This window comes from Mauremys reevesii, linkage group 11 (assembly GCF_016161935.1).
Source record: "Mauremys reevesii isolate NIE-2019 linkage group 11, ASM1616193v1, whole genome shotgun sequence".
Classification (NCBI taxonomy): Eukaryota; Metazoa; Chordata; order Testudines; family Geoemydidae; genus Mauremys; species Mauremys reevesii.
Genome location: NC_052633.1, coordinates 33,180,155 through 33,198,671, shown reverse-complemented (window position 1 = coordinate 33,198,671; position 18,517 = coordinate 33,180,155). Strand labels below are relative to the sequence as shown.

At 40.4% G+C, this 18,517-nt stretch overlaps 1 protein-coding gene across 5 annotated transcripts in view; it reads left to right on the top strand.

Annotated features, from left to right (window-relative positions):
* Positions 1-260: 260 nt before the first annotated feature.
* UBE2E3 (ubiquitin conjugating enzyme E2 E3) overlaps positions 261-18,517 on the top strand; it is an 85,870-nt gene continuing 67,613 nt past the window's right edge. Inside the window, exons 1-3 of one of the 5 annotated variants that reach the window (XM_039495189.1) lie at positions 261-398; positions 2,155-2,357; positions 4,983-5,033. In XM_039495189.1, coding sequence (XP_039351123.1) covers positions 2,164-2,357; positions 4,983-5,033 — 245 coding nt within the window. In that variant the 5' untranslated portion in view covers positions 261-398; positions 2,155-2,163. Of the gene's footprint in view, positions 399-521; positions 545-644; positions 1,053-1,182; positions 1,561-1,902; positions 2,018-2,154; positions 2,358-4,982; positions 5,034-18,517 lie in introns of those variants that run through there. The other 4 variants (XM_039495191.1, XM_039495187.1, XM_039495186.1 and 1 more) reach the window with 4 other exon arrangements.

Below are 18,517 nucleotides of genomic sequence, written 5' to 3'. Positions count from 1 at the left end.
GGGGCCCAGCTTTTGTTGGTGCAGCAAAAAAGACTGAACATTTGAGGCAGTGGGATTTGATGCTGAGGACAAAACCTGGCCGGATTTAGTTTTCACTCAGACTGTACATGACATATGTTAAGGCACTATATTATTCAACCCCAACCAATTCCAGTGCCCAGATACATACATTTACTCCTGAGTGACCTGCCTCTTTACACCGCAGGTTCAGTGACCATCCCTATAAACAGCAGTGAGTAACAGAGGGGGAGCCAGCAAAAGCAGAGCAAACCAGTTTCCTTGCTCTGGCGAGGCCCCAGCAGGATTTTGCACACTTGTGCATGGCACTGAAGTAATTTCAGGATCTCAGGATCTCCCTCCCGTAGTGGCTGCTCGGGAGTTGCAAGCTTGCGAGAAAGGTATTTGTATCGGGGGAGGGGGGACGGGACCAGCCACTAGTAAGACACACAAGCAAGGTCCAGGCTGCCAATGCCAACTTAGGGGCTGCACAGGGACCAACTCTTTGTCCTTGGCCAGGCCGGGAGAACGTACGCACCCGGCAAAGGTAGAGGAGCGAGAGAGCGTGCGCGTGCCCCAGCCCGGAGGGGGGCGCGCTCTACCAGCCAGGGAGCGAGCACCCCCTCCCCCGCCCCCATGTCGTTTGGAACTTTGCTGACTGCAACACATTCTGAATCCGAACGTAGCGACACAAGGGGGCGGAGGCGATAGAACGCTCGGCTCTTCCCTGTTCCATCCGGCCTCCTTCCCCCGAGGGGGGAAGATCGCGTTTCTCTCTCTCTCCCCTCTTACCCCCTGCCCCGCCGCGGGAGCCCGCTTTGCAAAAAGGGGACACGCCAGCGCCACCCTCCGGCCACCGAGCCGCACTGCACCCTCCCCCCGTCTCTCCCCCCTGCTCCGACTCTCAATGTTCCACACTGCCCGGCCACAGAGCCTCCTCTGCTGCTTTATATCCCCCCGGCTTCCTCCAGCCCCTCCACCGATACTGTATCCCCTTCCCTCCCCCCCTCCATCCCTCCCCTCCGACCTAACACCGGGACAGGACGCCTGCGAAGGTAAAGGAGAAGCGGGTTAGGTGGCTGCAGCAGGAGCCTGGGCGAGCTTGGTGGGGGGAGGAGGAGGAGGAGGAGGCGGCGCGGGGGGGGGAGGTTGGTAGAGGGAGCTTTGTTCTTGTTTTCAGCGCTTGCTGCCTGTCGGTGGCCGGGAGAGAGAGGAGCCGGGACTGAGTTCACGCCTCACTTGGTGCACACACACCATGCTGATCCTGGAGAGCCTCCTACCATAACAACCCCTCTGTACCCTCCTCGCTGGGAGCTCGATCTCTCCCCACAAAGCCGGGGGGGGGGGGGGGGAAAGAAGAGGGAGAGTGTGTGTGCAAAGCTGCATTTCAACCCTGCTGCAATTTCCTACTAGGAGCTTCATTTTCTTTTTCAGCACCCCCCCCCCTCCTCCCACCAATTTGTGTGCCTCCCGCGTGTATCTATATAATTTTTCCCCCTAAAAATGTCGGTCTGTTTTGTAGAAACTGATCAAGGATCGGTGGCGTTGAAAGCTTTGCAGAAGGTGCAGTTTTAATTAAGCTTCTTCCCCCTCCAGGAGCTTTGTGGAGACCAAATGCAATTCTTGCTGCTGGCCCTGTAAATAACCGAGGCTTCTGCTTTCTGAGTTGTTTTAAATGTATAGTGTTTAAAAAAAATCACTCCTCCTCACGGCCCTTTAAATACAAAGAGACAGAGTGAGTGCAAATTTCAATCTGAAATCAGCCGGAGTGTTATTGGCAATATATTGTCTCAGAGAGAGGGGGTAATCTGCCTGCTTGTACCCAATAAAATACTGTGCTCCAGTGTAAATATTTACAGGGTATTAGTGACTTTTAAAAAAAAACCTTTTCAGCAGGTCTGTTACTTACAATGTGTCATAAGTTATTAATGCTCATTGCCTGAAGGACCCTGCTAAAATCCCTGTCTCATGGCTTTGAACAAAGTAGACAATTGATATGTTGTCTAAAGTATGAAAAAAAGTGAGTGGGCTTTAAAAAACTGGAGATCTCTCTATATAAAAAAGTATAAATATTACTTTGTAACTGTCAAACTGCAACCTAAGTGAACTATTTTTTTTTCCCCTCCCCATCTCTTTTCTTCCCCCCCCCCTCAAAAGTTCACCACAATGTCCAGTGACAGGCAAAGGTCAGATGATGAAAGTCCAAGTACCAGCAGTGGTAGTTCAGATGCAGATCAGAGGGACCCACCAGCACCAGAACCTGAAGAGCAAGAAGAAAGAAAACCTTCTGCAACCCAACAGAAGAAAAATACCAAACTATCCAGCAAAACTACTGCTAAGCTATCCACTAGTGCTAAAAGGTAATGACTATAAGAAGTGATTGTAAAACATTCTATCACTGTATTTTTTGAGCTATAATATTTGTACGGCATTTTTAAGACAGACGGATTCTTACAAAGCTGTATTAGGGAGTCGTTTACTGAATTACAAACTTTTTTGAGTTAGGTGGCTGTCAATCAATAGCTTCAATAATGTGACGGTTAGTAAGCTAACCATTAAATAAACTTGTCACATGTCTTTGGAAGAGACACTTTATAACTTCATAACTTCAAAAATTAAAATACTGGCTTCTAAAAGCTTTTATTCGCTAACATGAATTTTATCCTTGCAAGTAGTATGAGACCTATAAACATCTTTTTCACCTGAGTTCAAAGGCTTAGCCTTTCTTCCTTTATTTGTGTAGAGTACCATCCTTCTGGTGTATTTCAATAGATTGTGTGTACTGTTGACAATCAGTGCTATTGAATATAAAAATATTTACAAAAACTTCACTGGCACAAAAATAGATGGTTTTGGGATTGTACCTATAACTTCTTTCAATGCCAACGTACAATATATCCTTTATACACAGTAACCTAATATAATGTGTTATTCTGTAGTTCTTCCTTTGGAAAAACTAGCAACTTCAGTAGGACGTTTGCCTTAATAGGGCCTGTAGAATCAGACTCCGGAGATTAATATATAGCCTCTACCTTTAAGTGTCAAAAACTTCACAAACCTCTTGTAGTCTATTTGATAAATATCTGTATTTACATATAAAATTTCTGTCAGACTGGCTTTCAGTAAGTGCACACTGATAATTTTCTTTAACTTCAGCCATGTGAAACAGGCAGACTTTAAATCCCTTGATCTGTTGTGGTCTTTTGAGATAAGACAATTTATTAATCCTTTCCCTTAAATTCACTTTTCCTTAGGAATACATATTACATTGTGGCCAATAGCAAATAGATCTGAAGCGTAACAGTGGAAAAATGATTTTTTAATTTTAGAGTCAGTTCTCTGTTGAACAACTTGGTGCTTTGCTTATTCAGAATGGACACTATAGCTCAACCTTTCATAAAGACCTCAGGAGTTTTATATTCCACTTCAGTAAATACTCCTTGAAATGTTAAAGTGTTAGCCATAAGTAGAATACTACCTGTATTTTCCACTGATTTTTGTACTTGTAAAGAAATAAAGGTCTAAAATAGTAATAGCTAAGGTAGATACTTTAAATCAGGCCTGGTCTACACTTGAAACCGGGGCCAGGCTGTGAAAAATTTCGTACCATGTGACATAATTAGGTCGACCTAACCCCCACTGTAGATGCAGGTAGGTAAGTGGGAGAAATCAATTGACCTAGCTCTCTCCTCTTGAGGGGGGTGGATTTATTATAAGTGACAGAAACCCCCCTTTTGTCGCTGTAGTAAATGTGTACACTACTACGGGAATGTTGCTTGAGACACTACAGCTGTACCATTTGTCATGTGGACATACCCTCAGTAAAGAAGCTAAAGTATTTGATTGTTTTTATAACCTGTAGTATAATATGTTTAAGATAATGCTTTTGCCAGCCCTTTTGAAAAGCTTGAGATGTATTGTACAGAAAATCTCACCACTGATTTTTTCTGTGCAACTTTACTTTCCTTAATCATGATGGGGTCTGATTCCACATATCTTGAGTAGTTCTGAGTCATCTAATTGAACTTAATGGGACTATTTCTGAAAGGTCTTTCAGGATCAGGTTCTGTTGATCTCCTTTGAATTGGAAATATTAGCATACTGACAGCTGTTCAGTCTTATTTTATGGGCTTTCTTTTCTAAAAAGTAAGAATCTCTTGGTGTACAGACAATTAGCAGCAAGAAACAAAATTTCTTTAGTCTTAGAAGTAATTTAATGCACACCTTTTAAACCAGGCGTATTTTTCTGGATAACTTGATAAAAAGTTTAGAAAATATTCTGGATATTAACAACACTTCTATAACTACTTTCAAAGGAGACAGTGAAACTATTTATTTCTGATTAAGATAATGATTTATTTTACTAATATTATATAAAAACAGCAAAAATGCTGTATCGTCTTGGGGGAGGAGATGTACCAAAAGGTGTGTACAGAAGCAAAGTTGATTCTCCAAGAATTATTCCAGTAATAAAAGCAGCTTGGGAAATTTATAGATTCACTATTTAAATACTGTATGAAGTAGCATGTAAAATATTATTAAAATCATGTATTTGTTCACAATATAGCTTGTTAATTCAGTCTCAGTTACAGCTCTGTTACACTGGTTTAAAGTCATTGTCAAATATGCTTGTATAGCCCCCCCTCCCTCATTTGCATATAAGCTTGAAAAGAAAATCTCTCTGGTAAAAAGCATTTAGATATGGGTAATAGTTACTTTTATGAGTACTTGTGGGATATTTCTACCTATCTCAGGTGTAAATGTTCCGTTTCTTTACTGTATCAAGTAAGAAAAAAGCTGCAAAGTTTCTCTGTTATAGGATTTGGGTTATGCCTCTGAGAACAAAGAGGAAGCAGCCATGTTAGCATTACTGAAGGCACAGCCAGTCTTGCATTTAACTGCGTGGTGGTAGAGGGCAGTGTAATTCCTGATTTATTCTATAGACTATCTCAGATGCTTTGTGTCTGTTCTCATTTCACCCACAGAATTCAGAAGGAGCTAGCTGAAATAACCCTTGATCCTCCTCCTAACTGCAGGTATGTAACAACTTTTTAAATTGAGGACAGTGATAGGAAATTAAAATGGGTAGAGACGTTTGCTCAGCAGAACAGACAAGCAGTTCTTTAATGTTTGTAAGTGGACAACTATAATAAACATTGTGTAAGGTAAATTGAACAATTGTCTGGGAACATTTGATAATGTATCACAAAGTCTGGATTTTCAAGTACATGTAGTAGTTGTCTCATTGAGATTGATATGAATGGTAGAGTTTGTTCAGTAGATTTTTCTGTAGAAGTTCATTGTGTATTTTAAAGTCAGCGTTATATAAACTTCCAAATGTACTAAAGCTTTGAAGTTACTGCTTGTACGCAATTTTAACTTACCTTTTGCGTGCTGAGATATATGTAAGTGATGTTACGATGCTCTAAAATTTAGATAAATAACTGTGTGAGATTTATTTTTTACAGTTTTCATCTTGTTACAGTGGTTTAGAGTAAAGCTGAAGTATTACATTTAAAGTTTCTGTCTGTTGGCCAGAGATTGTATTGTCTTGATACATGGTGTTTTAAGGAAATTCCCCAGTGGAGTGAGAGACTGTTGGTAGTTTTAGAAAATGAAATTAGAGTGTATGAGAGATTAGTGATTTATGCAGTCTTAAAGAAAATTAAGACTAGTGTGGTGCACAATCCATAAGAAACTTAAATGGTAACAATTGAATAAACTAACTTTTTATCTTTAAAACTTGCTGAAAAATTATCAGCTGTGATGCCATATTTATTTTAAGAAAAGATTTCATGTTGACTGTAAGCATCTGTTGAAATCTATAATAAATCTTCTTAAGTTTAAATAAGATACCTAATTTAATGTTACCTTTCTATTATACATATTTCAGCAGGCTGCCTGTGCATAAAGTGTACTTAGTTTAACAGATATTGTGCAATGCCAGCATTGCTCATATGTGAGAATACTGAAAATGTTCTGGAGTTTTATTTCGCTTTTTTGATATATTGAGTAGTTGGAAGGCTTTGGTAAAAGGAGTTTTTACAATTCAGTAAAGATGTATTTTTTTCATATTTTTATCTGGATGACTGGGATTTATCACAGCTTTGTTCTTTTATTTGACTCTTATGGTCAGGGTGTCTTATCCGGAGAGGTCCATGCCATGGATGCCATGTAATAGTCTTATGTATATGTGTGTATGGTCACTGTCTTCCCTGATCAAAGCCGTATGGCTCTCCAGTTCTACATCCCCTTCGTGTTAGTGCTATCAGAGACCAAAAGGTGGCATGGGATGGGAGAAAGGGTATTACAAGGAAATAAGCCAGAGGTACTTCACTTTTTAATTTCAAAGTATGTGTTGCTCTTTACCCATTTTGGGCACATTACGTGACAACTGACTTTCAGAAGGTGATAGTTACCCTCTGCTGTAACGTCTGATATGAGCAGATTTAGCCTCTGGGAAAATTTGCTCCTCTGGTATCAGTTTAAGTATATCTACATAGATAAAGTCTTCAGGGTAGATATGACCAACCAAAGTATGGAAACCATTGTTAAGAACTAGGGAAAAAATAAACAAAAAAGTTTAAAATTATTTGAATTTCTCTGAGAGTATGCAGAAAAAATATTTTTGGCCAGTGAAGAAATCTATAATTCTGTTCCTATGTGTCGCATACGTATTATATTTAAAGAGAAAGTGCACCATTTCCCTCAGTGCAACTGTTTGGCAAGTCCCTTGTGTAAGATCAGCAATACATGTGAAAAAGACCTTGGCATCCCTCTGGAGACGAGTCAGATTTTTGGGATGAACAATTTGGGGAGAGCATTCCATTGACTCCAGGAGTATCATGGATTGGAACTTAAAACAGTTTTTTTTTCTTTTTTTTTTACAAAAAGCTTTTCTATTAGGAAATGAATGCAGCATTTTGTTGCATGTATAACAGTGAAGCGGAAGACATCATATATCTTCTTATAGCACAAATTTGGCAGCACAAACTGACACAGCAGGTGCATGATATACCTTAATTGCTCTGCGTGCAATAAGCAACAAAATGCTACATCACTCCTTGCATATTTGAGGGAAATGAAATTTCTTGGAGATGGGCGGAAAAAAAAAACGTCAGTTAGTTTTAGGCCTGTAATATAGGTTGTATGTGTGTTTAAAAATTAGAGAGCTTTGCTATTCATTGAAGATGTTTCTTAATGTTAATGAAGAGTGTTTTTTTTTCAATTTGACTATAAAATGTGCCTGTCTTATTTGCAACCATAATATTGCAGCATCATGGCAGCACGTAATACAAAATTGAATGGTAACAAAAATGACTCACTGTACAAGCAGAAATGATAAAAATAAATTAGATTTCTAAAATTCCTTAGTTCTAATAAGGCGATAGTACTACGTGAAAGAAAAAGTATTAGTGTTTAACAGGATGCAGTATGAGGGTTGAATGATATTTAGCCATTGTGTAATGTATTTTGTGTAATGTGTTAACAATTTTGGTAAAATCTGTTGGGGATAATACACCATGGAATAATGCTTAGTTGGTGCTCAATAACTGAGCATGGTACTGTACAAACTGCTTTCTATGCCATTTAAAACATGTAACTCATGTTAAGTGTAATTGTATAGCTGATGAATATTCAATATTCAGCAGACACTTAAGGGTCTCAGTAAGTAAATCTGGTCTGCATTTACCTGGCCTAAATTTATCCACTTGTTACAGCTCTGTCAGCAATACAGGGTTACAGACAGGATGATGGCTTTAGGTATTAGCACAGGCCTGCACAAACCTGTAAAGCGGCGAGGGCCATATTACTTCAAAGAAAACAGCTGAGGGCTGAACCCTCCCAGCCCTGCCGACATGCCCCACCACTACCGCCAAGCCCCCCCCCGAAACACAACACACACACCCCAGCGCTGCCCCTCCCCCAGCACCGTCCGCCCCGCGGAAACAAACCCTCCTTCCCCAGCGCTGCCCCACCGAAACAGCAGTATTGAACCTTGGTAACAGGGGCGGCTCCAGACCCCAGCACGCCAAGCGCGTGTTTGGGGCGGCAAAATGTCTAGAGCCTCCCCTGCTTGGTAATATGTTATAGCGGGCCCCTAAGGTAGGATAATTAAGGTAAAAGAAAAATGTCTTTTTGCTGGAAGTAGAATAAGATCTTCCCCCAACTTTGTAATCAATTGCCCTGTTGAATGAATGAGGTGTGATTGAGGAAGGCGTGGAAGGCAGCACCTCCAGACAGCTGCAACCCTTGGAGAGGGGATGGGAGCCAGACCAGATCAGTAGATCAGGTCAGCCACTGACTCCTCGCTTGTCTCCTCAGCTCCCCCCACCCTCCCGGCTCGCCTACTCACCCCCCACCACTGCCCGCCCGCCTCCTCAACCCCCCTCTCCCCCGCCGCCGGCTCACCTGTTCCCCTCCCTGCTCACTTCCTCAGCCCCCCACCCCCCGGCTCGCCTCCTCACCCCCCACCACTGCCCACCCGCCTCTTCAGCCCCCCTCCCTCACCCACCACTTGCCTTCTCACCCCCTGTGGGCCGCACAATGATCCCACCTACTCACCCCCCCGCGGGCCGCACAGTGAGCTCATGCAGGCCGCCTGCAGCCCCCGGGCTGCATGTTGAGCAGGTCTATATTAGCACATCAGCCACTGACGTGCATATGTCTGTCTGATTTAACACAAACCAGAATACACTTTTATTCCATTTGTAGCATTGGGTAAAAAAAGTTACTTAAGTACAAAATATGAAATGCACTAAAATTACAAATTAAAAAAAAGCTTAAGAAAACTAGCCCTTTGTAGCTAGACTCGTGTCTGACTGGTGGGTAGACCTAAATTCAGGAACAAGAAAAGTGCGGATTTCCCCTGGCTGGTTAAACCTTCCCACAGCCACATCTACAGCATCTGTTTTGTAAACATGCTAAAGTCCTATGTGAGATCCACATTGCTTGAGTGCTCAGGGTTGCCCTTTGGTTTCTATTTAAGGTACTTGGTAAAGGCTGTACCCTGTTAAATCATGTCACACTCTGAACTTCTGAAGTCAGTAGGATTTCCCCAAGTGCAATGATGGCAGGATAGGGCTCCAGAAAGCTATGTTAAAATAAAGATTCAGATTTAAGCAACAAATGCAAGGAAATTAAGTGCCACTTTATCCTTAAGACCACTTTTGTGTCTAAAGACAGGAGTCTTAGATGAGTGATTCCAAGATATACTGTAATACTAGGACACAGAGAGAGAGAGATGGAAGACAGAGAACCTTAATGCCAAATTCTTCTTGCTTTTGTTGGCTTAACTCAGTACCTTACTGTTTGATGCAGTGTGTTGTATTTAATGTCTTTTGTGTATTTCACACTATAAAGCAAGGCTAAAAAAGGCTCTTCTTACCCCATTGCATCTAGGCAGCTCTATTTCAAACCATGGCCAAATGCTCAAACATGCTTCAAGGCATGGAAGTGTGCCAAATATCACCTTTATACATTTTCAGAATAGTATTACAAGGCTCTTTTTCACATAATGCATTGTAAATCCATGTTGCTGAGATTTTCTTATAGGTTTGATGCATGTCTGGAATAACTTTTTAGGGCATAGCACAAAGCTATTCTAGAATGGAAGTCACCATTCCTTAGTTAAGGCTGCACCTGAGCCTGCAATTCTGAAATGTGGAGCTCAGAAGCTGCAGCTGAAAGGGAATGGGGGAAGGCTGGCTTTGTGTCACTGTTGTGCTTTCTGGATTCTTGCTGCTCATTAGCACAACTTAGAGCAGTTCCTAGGATGCTATAAATTTCAGCAGCTTTCCACAATTGCTGATGAGCCGCTCTGCTGGTCCAGAATAGCTGGAGTGCACATTTTCCTGTTTCTTTTCTTCTCCTGCTTTCCATTCCAAAATTAATCAGGGCTTGTCTATGGAAGAAAGTTGCACCAGTTTAACCTAACATCTGAATTTAAACAGATTTAGTTACACCGGTGCAAGTGTAACCCATGCCTGCTTGGTGTGGCGCTCTGCCCTCCCTTAGTGGCACCTAGCCCAGCTAGAGATTGAGTGTGCTACAGCATTAGCTAGTGGTAGAATCTCATGCCCTAAGCTTCAGAGGTCCCAGGTTCGATCCCGCCTGCTAGCGACTGGGGTCTGTTGGCGTTACACAAGGCCTATGTTGACACATTTATTTCAGTTTAACAGTGGGGTTTTTTTGGTTTTAGCTTCAGTTGACTGGGAACAGAAAACAAGACTGTCCACCACAGGGCTTGTCCGGCCTAGTGTAACTAATTGGGTTTAAAAACAGCTTGAATTTAAACAGGTGCAACTTAAACAGGTAGACCAAGCCATAGTCTCAGAACTCTGCACTGCTTTTCTAGCATAGTCCTCACACCCAATGCTTACAGATTTTATCAGACTCCTGATAGCTAGAGGCCTAAACATACTAGGCAAAGACTGCAAATGGAAGTGTCCAAGGACAATGCCCAAATCAGACAGTCAACTCCTCCCTTCCCAGTTGTTGGAAAAGTCTCACCAAGATGCTGTCTTTGTAATCTGCTGAAGGCTCCATCTTTTGTATCGGCCTCTGGCTATGAGACAACAGATTAAATCTGAAACCTCATCTCTCAGGCTGCTGAAAAGGAGTAGGAACATTTTCTTCTGTATCTGTTCTCACAGTGCTGCTGCTTTTGCTGCTGCAAAAGTGGGTGTGAGCTGGGGGGAGCTCTGCTCCTGTACCTTTCCCTAAATGTATTGGCTGAGGAAGATGGATAGTGGGTCTGCTATCCTGTGCAACCTCGATTTTCCACCTCAATGAATAGCTCTGGTGTCCATGTTATAGCTTCCCAAACAGTAGCAGAATAAAATTTCTCTGTTTCACTGATGTCCACATTTTTCTGAGTGCCAACAGTTCTCACTCAGCAGCTTGGGAAAGGTCTAAGTAGCAGCAACAGCACTGGAGCTGTCTTTCTGCAAGCTTGGGAAGACAGCACAGCAATGGTTAACACACTTCAGATTTGGAAAATTTTCTTTGCAACAGTAGGTCTAGAAATTTAAATAAAAGGTTTGAATTTGTAAAAGCTGTTGGACATCCCAGGGAAAATTCCTACTTATTATAGATACAAACAGATTTTCCCAATAATAGTTTCTTGATACAAGAAAGGTGATAGACTGCAACAAAAGCTGTCCTTAGCCCTGCTTAAACTCGCAACAAAATTCATCATTTGTGAGCCGTTCATTTTAAATTATCAGTGTACAGAATTGCTTTGAAGTTTTCCCAAGCTTTGTTTTTAAATAAAGCTTTTCCTTAGTTACCTTCATTTTATGATTGCTTCATTACTCAGACGTCCCTTGAAATAAGCTCTTACATGCAGATTATTAGTTATGTTGCTTGTATAATTAGCTTTAAATTAGTGTATAAACTTCATATTTTAAAACGTGAAGGATTTTTGCGAAGGAAATTTACATATGGTCTCTGCCTTCATCTAGTTGATTTGAGTGATATGTAAATTGTACCTGTGAACATGGGTGTGTCTACATTAAAATAACGGCAGCGTACTCGGTTTACAGTTTATCATGTGTCTATAAACAGGGGAGTTGCATGCCAAAGACTGCCTTTGGCCCATGCTATACAATTAGTAACAAGAGACTTGGGTTTTGTTATATTACCTTGTGTAATGGTAGTACTGTAGCATGCATTGCAGTACAGTGCAGCAGGACTCTGGTTTTTCCAAGTATTTCAGCTTTTGGCTAGTAGGTACTTTCAGTATTTCAGTACCACTGCTTAGTTCTCAGGCACCCTTTGTCCCTCTGTTAGGGCTTTAAAACTTGCCAGTTTACTACTCATGAGTCCATTTGGTAAGCCAATGAGTGCATCCCATCCTGAATTGTGTGATCAGAAGGGAGCGGAATGCTGGCCCCAGGATAATTGTGTTCTGCCCTTATCAGAGGGCTCAGCTCTGGGAGAGAGTGAGATCTACTAGGAATTCTCATGGAGCTTTACAGAGGAGTGCTTCTTGTGTGCCATTGCGGCTCTATGCCACTCAGTTCAATGGGACCTTACTGGTATTACAGGTTATACAAGTGTTGTCAAAGTACAGAAGGTATCTGTGAAAAGTAAGATCTGCCCACAGTAGGGCAATCACTGTTTGGGTTTGATCCCCTCAGTGCATTTTTCAGTAAAATCTATTCCTGACCTGTTAGCACAATGCTACCACCACCAACCCTCCTTCTGACTTTTGGCTTAGGGGGACATTGCCACTGCTGATGGTTGACAGCTGTAGTGGCCCCTTAGAGCTGTTGGTAGTCTCCTAGGACTGGGGTGTGTGGGCAGAGGTGGCTACAAGCCACCTTTCTGCTCAACCTCAGGTCAGGATCTGGCCCTATATAATTTCCACTAATATCTTCTGTACCAGCCTTAAATACCAGTAGTGATGGTGCCTTGACTAACACAAGTAGGGTTCTTAAAGCTAAAAATCTTCCTGATATTTATCTTAAAACTTCACCTGCTTGTCCTACCATTTTCAAAGGCTATGAATAAATCCTTTCCTTCATGTGTGTTACCTTGAAGCTGTTTATCGACTGTGATCTGATCCCCCAAGTCATCTTGTTTCTCAATAAATCTAATTCCCTCCATCTCTCCTCCTATGTTTTATCCTCCAGTATCATTTTTGTTTTTTTACTTTCTTTTCTTTAGTTTACCTACATATCATGGTGAGAGCAGAGTGCGTATTCTAGTTACAAGCACATCAAGACTCTATAAAGCAGCACCAGTACTTTCCTAGGTACACAAGTGTGTGAATATAGAAGGGAGTCATATCCTAGAATAGCACTAGCTTTTGATGGGAATTTCACACTACAAGCTAATTTAGTTATTACTCATTATCCTTCATCATCCTTCTCAGATGTGCTGCTTTCTAGATACAGTAACTGTCCTTTAATTTTGCATTTATATTGTTTATTTCCTCTGATTGGCAAAAGCCTTCACGTTTGTATTACATTATTTGATACCACTTGGTACTGAAAATCTGAACTGTAACATTAAACAGCTCCTAGTACAGAGAGGAGTTGATTAGGACATGTAAGAATGTGTAATGAGAAGATCCACCAAAATGCCTTTGTTGGGGTTAGGGATCCTCTGTGGTGGGGGAACATAAGCAAAGAAATAGCAGCCAAAAATGAATACAATATCAGTTGTACAATGCCTTTCATCCAAAAGGAAGACTTCCTTACCGCTGTAAAAAAACAAAAACCAAAAAAAAACCCAAAAACCAAAAAAACCCCACCACGCTTCGTATAATTACTATACCAGTTGGGCACCAGAAAAACAAAGATATGAAGCAAAGCTTTCAGTATGGTCTGTGAATATATATTTGCATGTTATTTCCAACAGTATATTTCTGGATACATTCTTACCAATAACATTTTGCTCGTGTAAAAGTGACCGTTTAAGGAAAGGGGTCACATTCCACAAAACACACACAGTTCTTATTCAAACAAACGTTTAAATACTTGTAGCATTGGTCCAGCTCTAATGATAGACTATCAGTTCTATCTGAGATACTTTCTTCATCATTAATCTCTTCAGAAGGTAAATCAATGGGTTGCAACCATTTAAAGATATATTTATCTAATGATAACCTTAATTCAGCTCTAATAACTACTTCTCTCAAGGAATTTCTTGTGTTTAGTTCTTTTTTCTTATAACAAGGACTCAATTTTGTAGAATTAGACTAAACCAGTGAAGAGTGAGATAATTTAGTGCAGCAATCACAAATGAAATATGTTTGCCCATTTGTGCCAACTGCCTGATTCTGTTACCTTTTCTCATGCAGAGCAGCTGTTACCTTACTTTGTGAGTAGTCAGTAGGAGTACTTAAGCAGTAAGGTGTAAAACGCACTCAGGATCTGAGGAAGGAGTACCAGTATATATGTAATCTATAGAATAAGTGTGTTATTACTTAATAGATTTTTGATAGCTCCAAAATATAGCAGGAAGAACCACATACATCATGTTCTCAGCAATACAGTTTTTTGTTAAGGAATTATTCATTATCCTCTTGAATGTATGTATTTAGTATAAAAACTTCCTAGTCTTTTTCCACTTAAACTTTCTTCTGTGCAGAGGTTTGGTAACTACAACTATTTTCCAAAATCTTTTTCTGAGCGGTTATTCTTTTTCCTGTACTTTCGTGTTTAGTTTAGCACCTTGCAAGGTATAGAACAAGATCCTGCAAAGAGTTTTGTACATGATTAACTTCACTCATATGAGTAGTCCCAGAGAAATAGTGAATTACGATAGACTGAAGAAATATAAAAGCCAGCAGGACTAGTTATGGAAGTAAAGCTTTATAGTTTATAGATTCCAAGACCGGAAGGGAGCATTATGATCTAATCTGACCTGTATAACACAGACCATAGAACTTCCCCAAAATAATTCCTACAGCAGATCTTTTAGAAGAACATCCATCCTTGATTTAAAAGTTGTCAGTGATGGAGAACCCACCATGCCTATTGGTAAATTGTTCCAATGGTTAATTACTTTTAGTTAAAAATTTACACCTTATTTCCAGTCTGAATTTGCCTAGCTTCAACTGTCAGCCATTGGATCATTTTATATCATTTTCTGCTCGATTACCCCTCATTAAGTATCTGTTCTTCACGTAGGTACTTATTAACTGTAATCAAGTCACTCTCTCTCTTTGTTAAGCTAAATAGATACATAAGTGTTTGCAGGATCAGGCCCTTATTATGTAAGCAGCATCCACAGTTTCCCTTTTATATATTCTCTGAAATATAGCTATAATTTAGTCAAAGGCTTCATAAAGTTGGTGCCAATCTTCATAGGTACACCTCTACCCCGATATAACGTGACCTGATATAACACGAATTCGGATATAATGCGGTAAAACAGTGCTCCGGGAGGGGGAAGAAAAGTCCCAGATTAAAAATATATCTGTTAAAACTATCTAATCTTATTTTGTTTGATAAGATTTTTAAAATTTAAAGAAATGTGTTCTCAGCATTAAAAAATCATTTTTTCAGATACTCATTTAATAGTTTACATAAAGGCCCTTCAGACACTTTGATAATACTGATTAATCCTGTATATTTTACACCCAAGTTGTGTATTAATCAACATCAGCAGTCTTTCACACTTACTGTTTAATAAACAGTATATATGGTCAGGTCTGAGCACACTGAATACATCTCCATCAGATTTTTTTGCCTGTGAATCTCAGTTCAGAGAGTTGGAGTTGCCACTTCCTGTCACTTCAAGCTTTCTGTACATGGAAACATTTAAGAAAATTAATCTGAATTAACGAAGGTGTGAATTTGAAGTGCCTTAGTTAAACTTCATTGAACCCCTGTGTAGACAGTCCCATTCAGAATAAAAAGTGGCCTTAATTCCCTTTATTTTAAGGCCACTTCAGTTGTGAATGAAAGCCTCAGGGCTTGGCTACACTTACAAATTTGCAGCGCTGCAGCAGGGTGTGAAAACACACCCTCTCCAGCGCTGCAAATTGCGGCGCTGCAAAGCGCCAGTGTGGTCAAAGCCCCAGCGCTGGGAGCGCGGCTCCCAGCGCTGTCCGTTATTCCCCACAGGGAGGTGGAGTACGGACAGCGCTGGGAGAGCTTTCTCCCAGCGCTGGTGCTTTGACTACACTTAGCGCTTCAAAGTGCTGCCGCGGCAGCGCTTTGAAGTGCTAAGTGTAGCCACAGCCTCACACAGGTGTTTAATGTAGTTTAACTAAACTACTTTAAATTCACACTTTTAGTTAATTTGGATTAATTTGCTTGAGTATCCCCATGTAGACAAGCCCCCAGTTTATTTTCTGATTCAGGCCTGAGCTGGAACCACTCTTTGATTATATACTGTACTATGTCTTGTAGAGACTGACCAAACCTTCTTTAAGGATCTTCTCAATAGAGATAGTGAAGAATATTTTCACTGTGTTTAGGATTTAAATTAGCATATCAAAGGAACAAAGTGTTACTCTCTGAATCTTCCTATAATAATAACATTTATTATCACATCTGTAGCATAATCATTCAGCAACAATACTAAGTCCTGTAATTTAAAAAACACCTCAAAAATGATTCAAATACATGTTTCCAGTCCTTACATCACACAATGGAACAACATGCAGCAAATCTCTTTTCACAGATTCCAAGGCCAGAAGAGAACACTGTGATCATCTAGTCTGACTTCCTGTATAATACAGGCCAAAGAACTTCCCCAGAATACTTCTTGCATTCCCCATTAAGAGCTTAAGATACCAAATAGGTTGCTTCTGGGGAATTTTGACCTCTGTTCCTTTTTGCCTCCCCCCCTCCTTTTGGGCAGGGGGAGGGACTGGGTCCAGTCCTACAGTCTTTGCACACAGAAAATTGATTGGATTAGCATCACAGAGTAGATACGTCTCCACTGCATCACTAGCTTGAGTGCCAGCAGCACTTGAGCTTCAAACCCAAACCTCCTGATGGGCCAGCCGCCTCAAGTTTACAGTGCCACTGAACTTGAGCTAAAGATTTGGGACAGGAGCTGAGTTAGGGGCAACACTCAAGGTGTATCTTGAGCTCACCCTGCAGTGAAGATGACAAGACCTGAGACATCAGTGAGACTCTGCATGGACACAAGGGCCACTCATCCTGATCAGATTGCAGGATGGGGGCTTTATTCAGGTTTCTGAATGATCCCTTAGAGAGGAGAATGTAGCTCCAATTTCAGTGAGGAGAATCCAATGGAGAATCATCCCACAGGAGGGAAGCAGTGGAATTCAGAGAAGGTTCCCCACCAGGTGAAAATGTTAAGATAGATTTTAAAAAAATAACAACAAAAAAACAGCCACAATTTAATCTGCCACTGTGTGTAAAGAACAGTTTTTTTCCATTCATTTTCTGCTTTCCTGTATGGTTCCTATAGCACGGGTTTGATATTTTCCTCTCTATAATCTACAATAATCAATGGAAAAATGTTTACTTTTGTTTGCATTTTAAAGAGAATTTGGATTTTAAATGCTTTGCAAAAAATGAATCTGAACAAGTATATTATAATTAGTAGTAATATGAAAGGAGATATAGATACATTTCTGTCTGCTGACATTTCTCATTGGGAAGCAGCTATTAGCATAGCTTCTATTTAAGCAAAGGGTGATCAGCTAGTGTTTTTCATTTCATCTCCATGCAGACTTTCATACAGGTTGCAATACACAGGAGGAGGCTAAGATATGTATACCAAATTTCACAATCCAACAAACCCTCAGTACACAAAACCCACTTTGATTTCTGTGGTTGGAGCTCTGTGCACAGAGGGCTTGCTTGACTGATTTCCAGCTTTATTTTCTGTCTAAAGGAAAAGTGAAGATGAGGTCTTTGTTAGTAGAATAGAATCCATCTACAGTGAAAAATGTAACCAATGCTATATTCCCATGAAACTGAACTTAGGTGAATTCAACCTGCTTTATGCCAAATACAGTTTCTGAGTGGGCACACAATTTTTCACATGAAAGGAAAAATACTGTATTATCTAAGACTATGCAGGCAATAGCTCTTGGGCAGTAAACGTTACAGGGAAAGCTTAACGTTGAAGTACAAACATAGTACATGACTACAAACAATTCTCTTTGCCAGAAAAGTAGTTTTCTTCCAACTGTGTACTTAGAAATATATGGTAGTTATTGTAGTAGCCAGTGTCACCCTCCTCTCCTCTCTCCAAGTCTTTAATGTGGCATTTATAGTATTGAGGGAATAAAAGAGAAACATAACTGATTTTTTTTAAAGTGAATTTCAGCTGCAGAAAGCACTAGCTAATCGTCTGCCTGATTTGGTTAATATTTAAATCCAGAGTCCAAATTCACTGCTGGCATAAGAGTTTCTCAGTGGAATTGTATCCAACAACACCAGCTGTTGGTTTGGCCCCAAGAGTGGTAATTGAATTTTGCATCTAAGAGGCAGATTGCTGAAAGGGAGCAAAGCAGAAAAATAGCACTGATTCATTTACACACCTGAGAAATACAAAAGCAGAAATGTCATATAAAGTATTACAGCTAACACAAAATACATCAACATTTAAATAAAGCAAGTACTCTCTGGAAGAAGTAAATTTTAGAACAAAATTCTTTAAGGAAGTTGTTCTCTTTAAAATGTTTTCAATGTCTGTTTATGCTTCACTGTTTGTAATTTTTCCAGATTAGCGTAATTATCAGTTCTAGTCATTTTTGCCATTTGACAAACACGGTGGCTCCTTAGCAATAAACAAGCAAATGTAATGGAATTAAGGTCTTACCCGCTCTAGAGAGGAAGGTGCAGTTGCTAGTTGTAAATGGCCACTTTAGGCCTGCAGCTGGCTGGTTCTGCCAAATATAAAGGGCCAGCCTCCCACAAAGCATGCTGGGAAAAAATCCCTATAAGACCACAAACCTGCTGTGGTAGGAGTCAAGTAATTAAAAAAAAGGGCATTCAGGTGTGTGTTAGAGTTCTTGTACTGCAAACATATTTTTCTTAGAAGGCAATATAGTGTGGCAAAAGACTCTTTATATTAA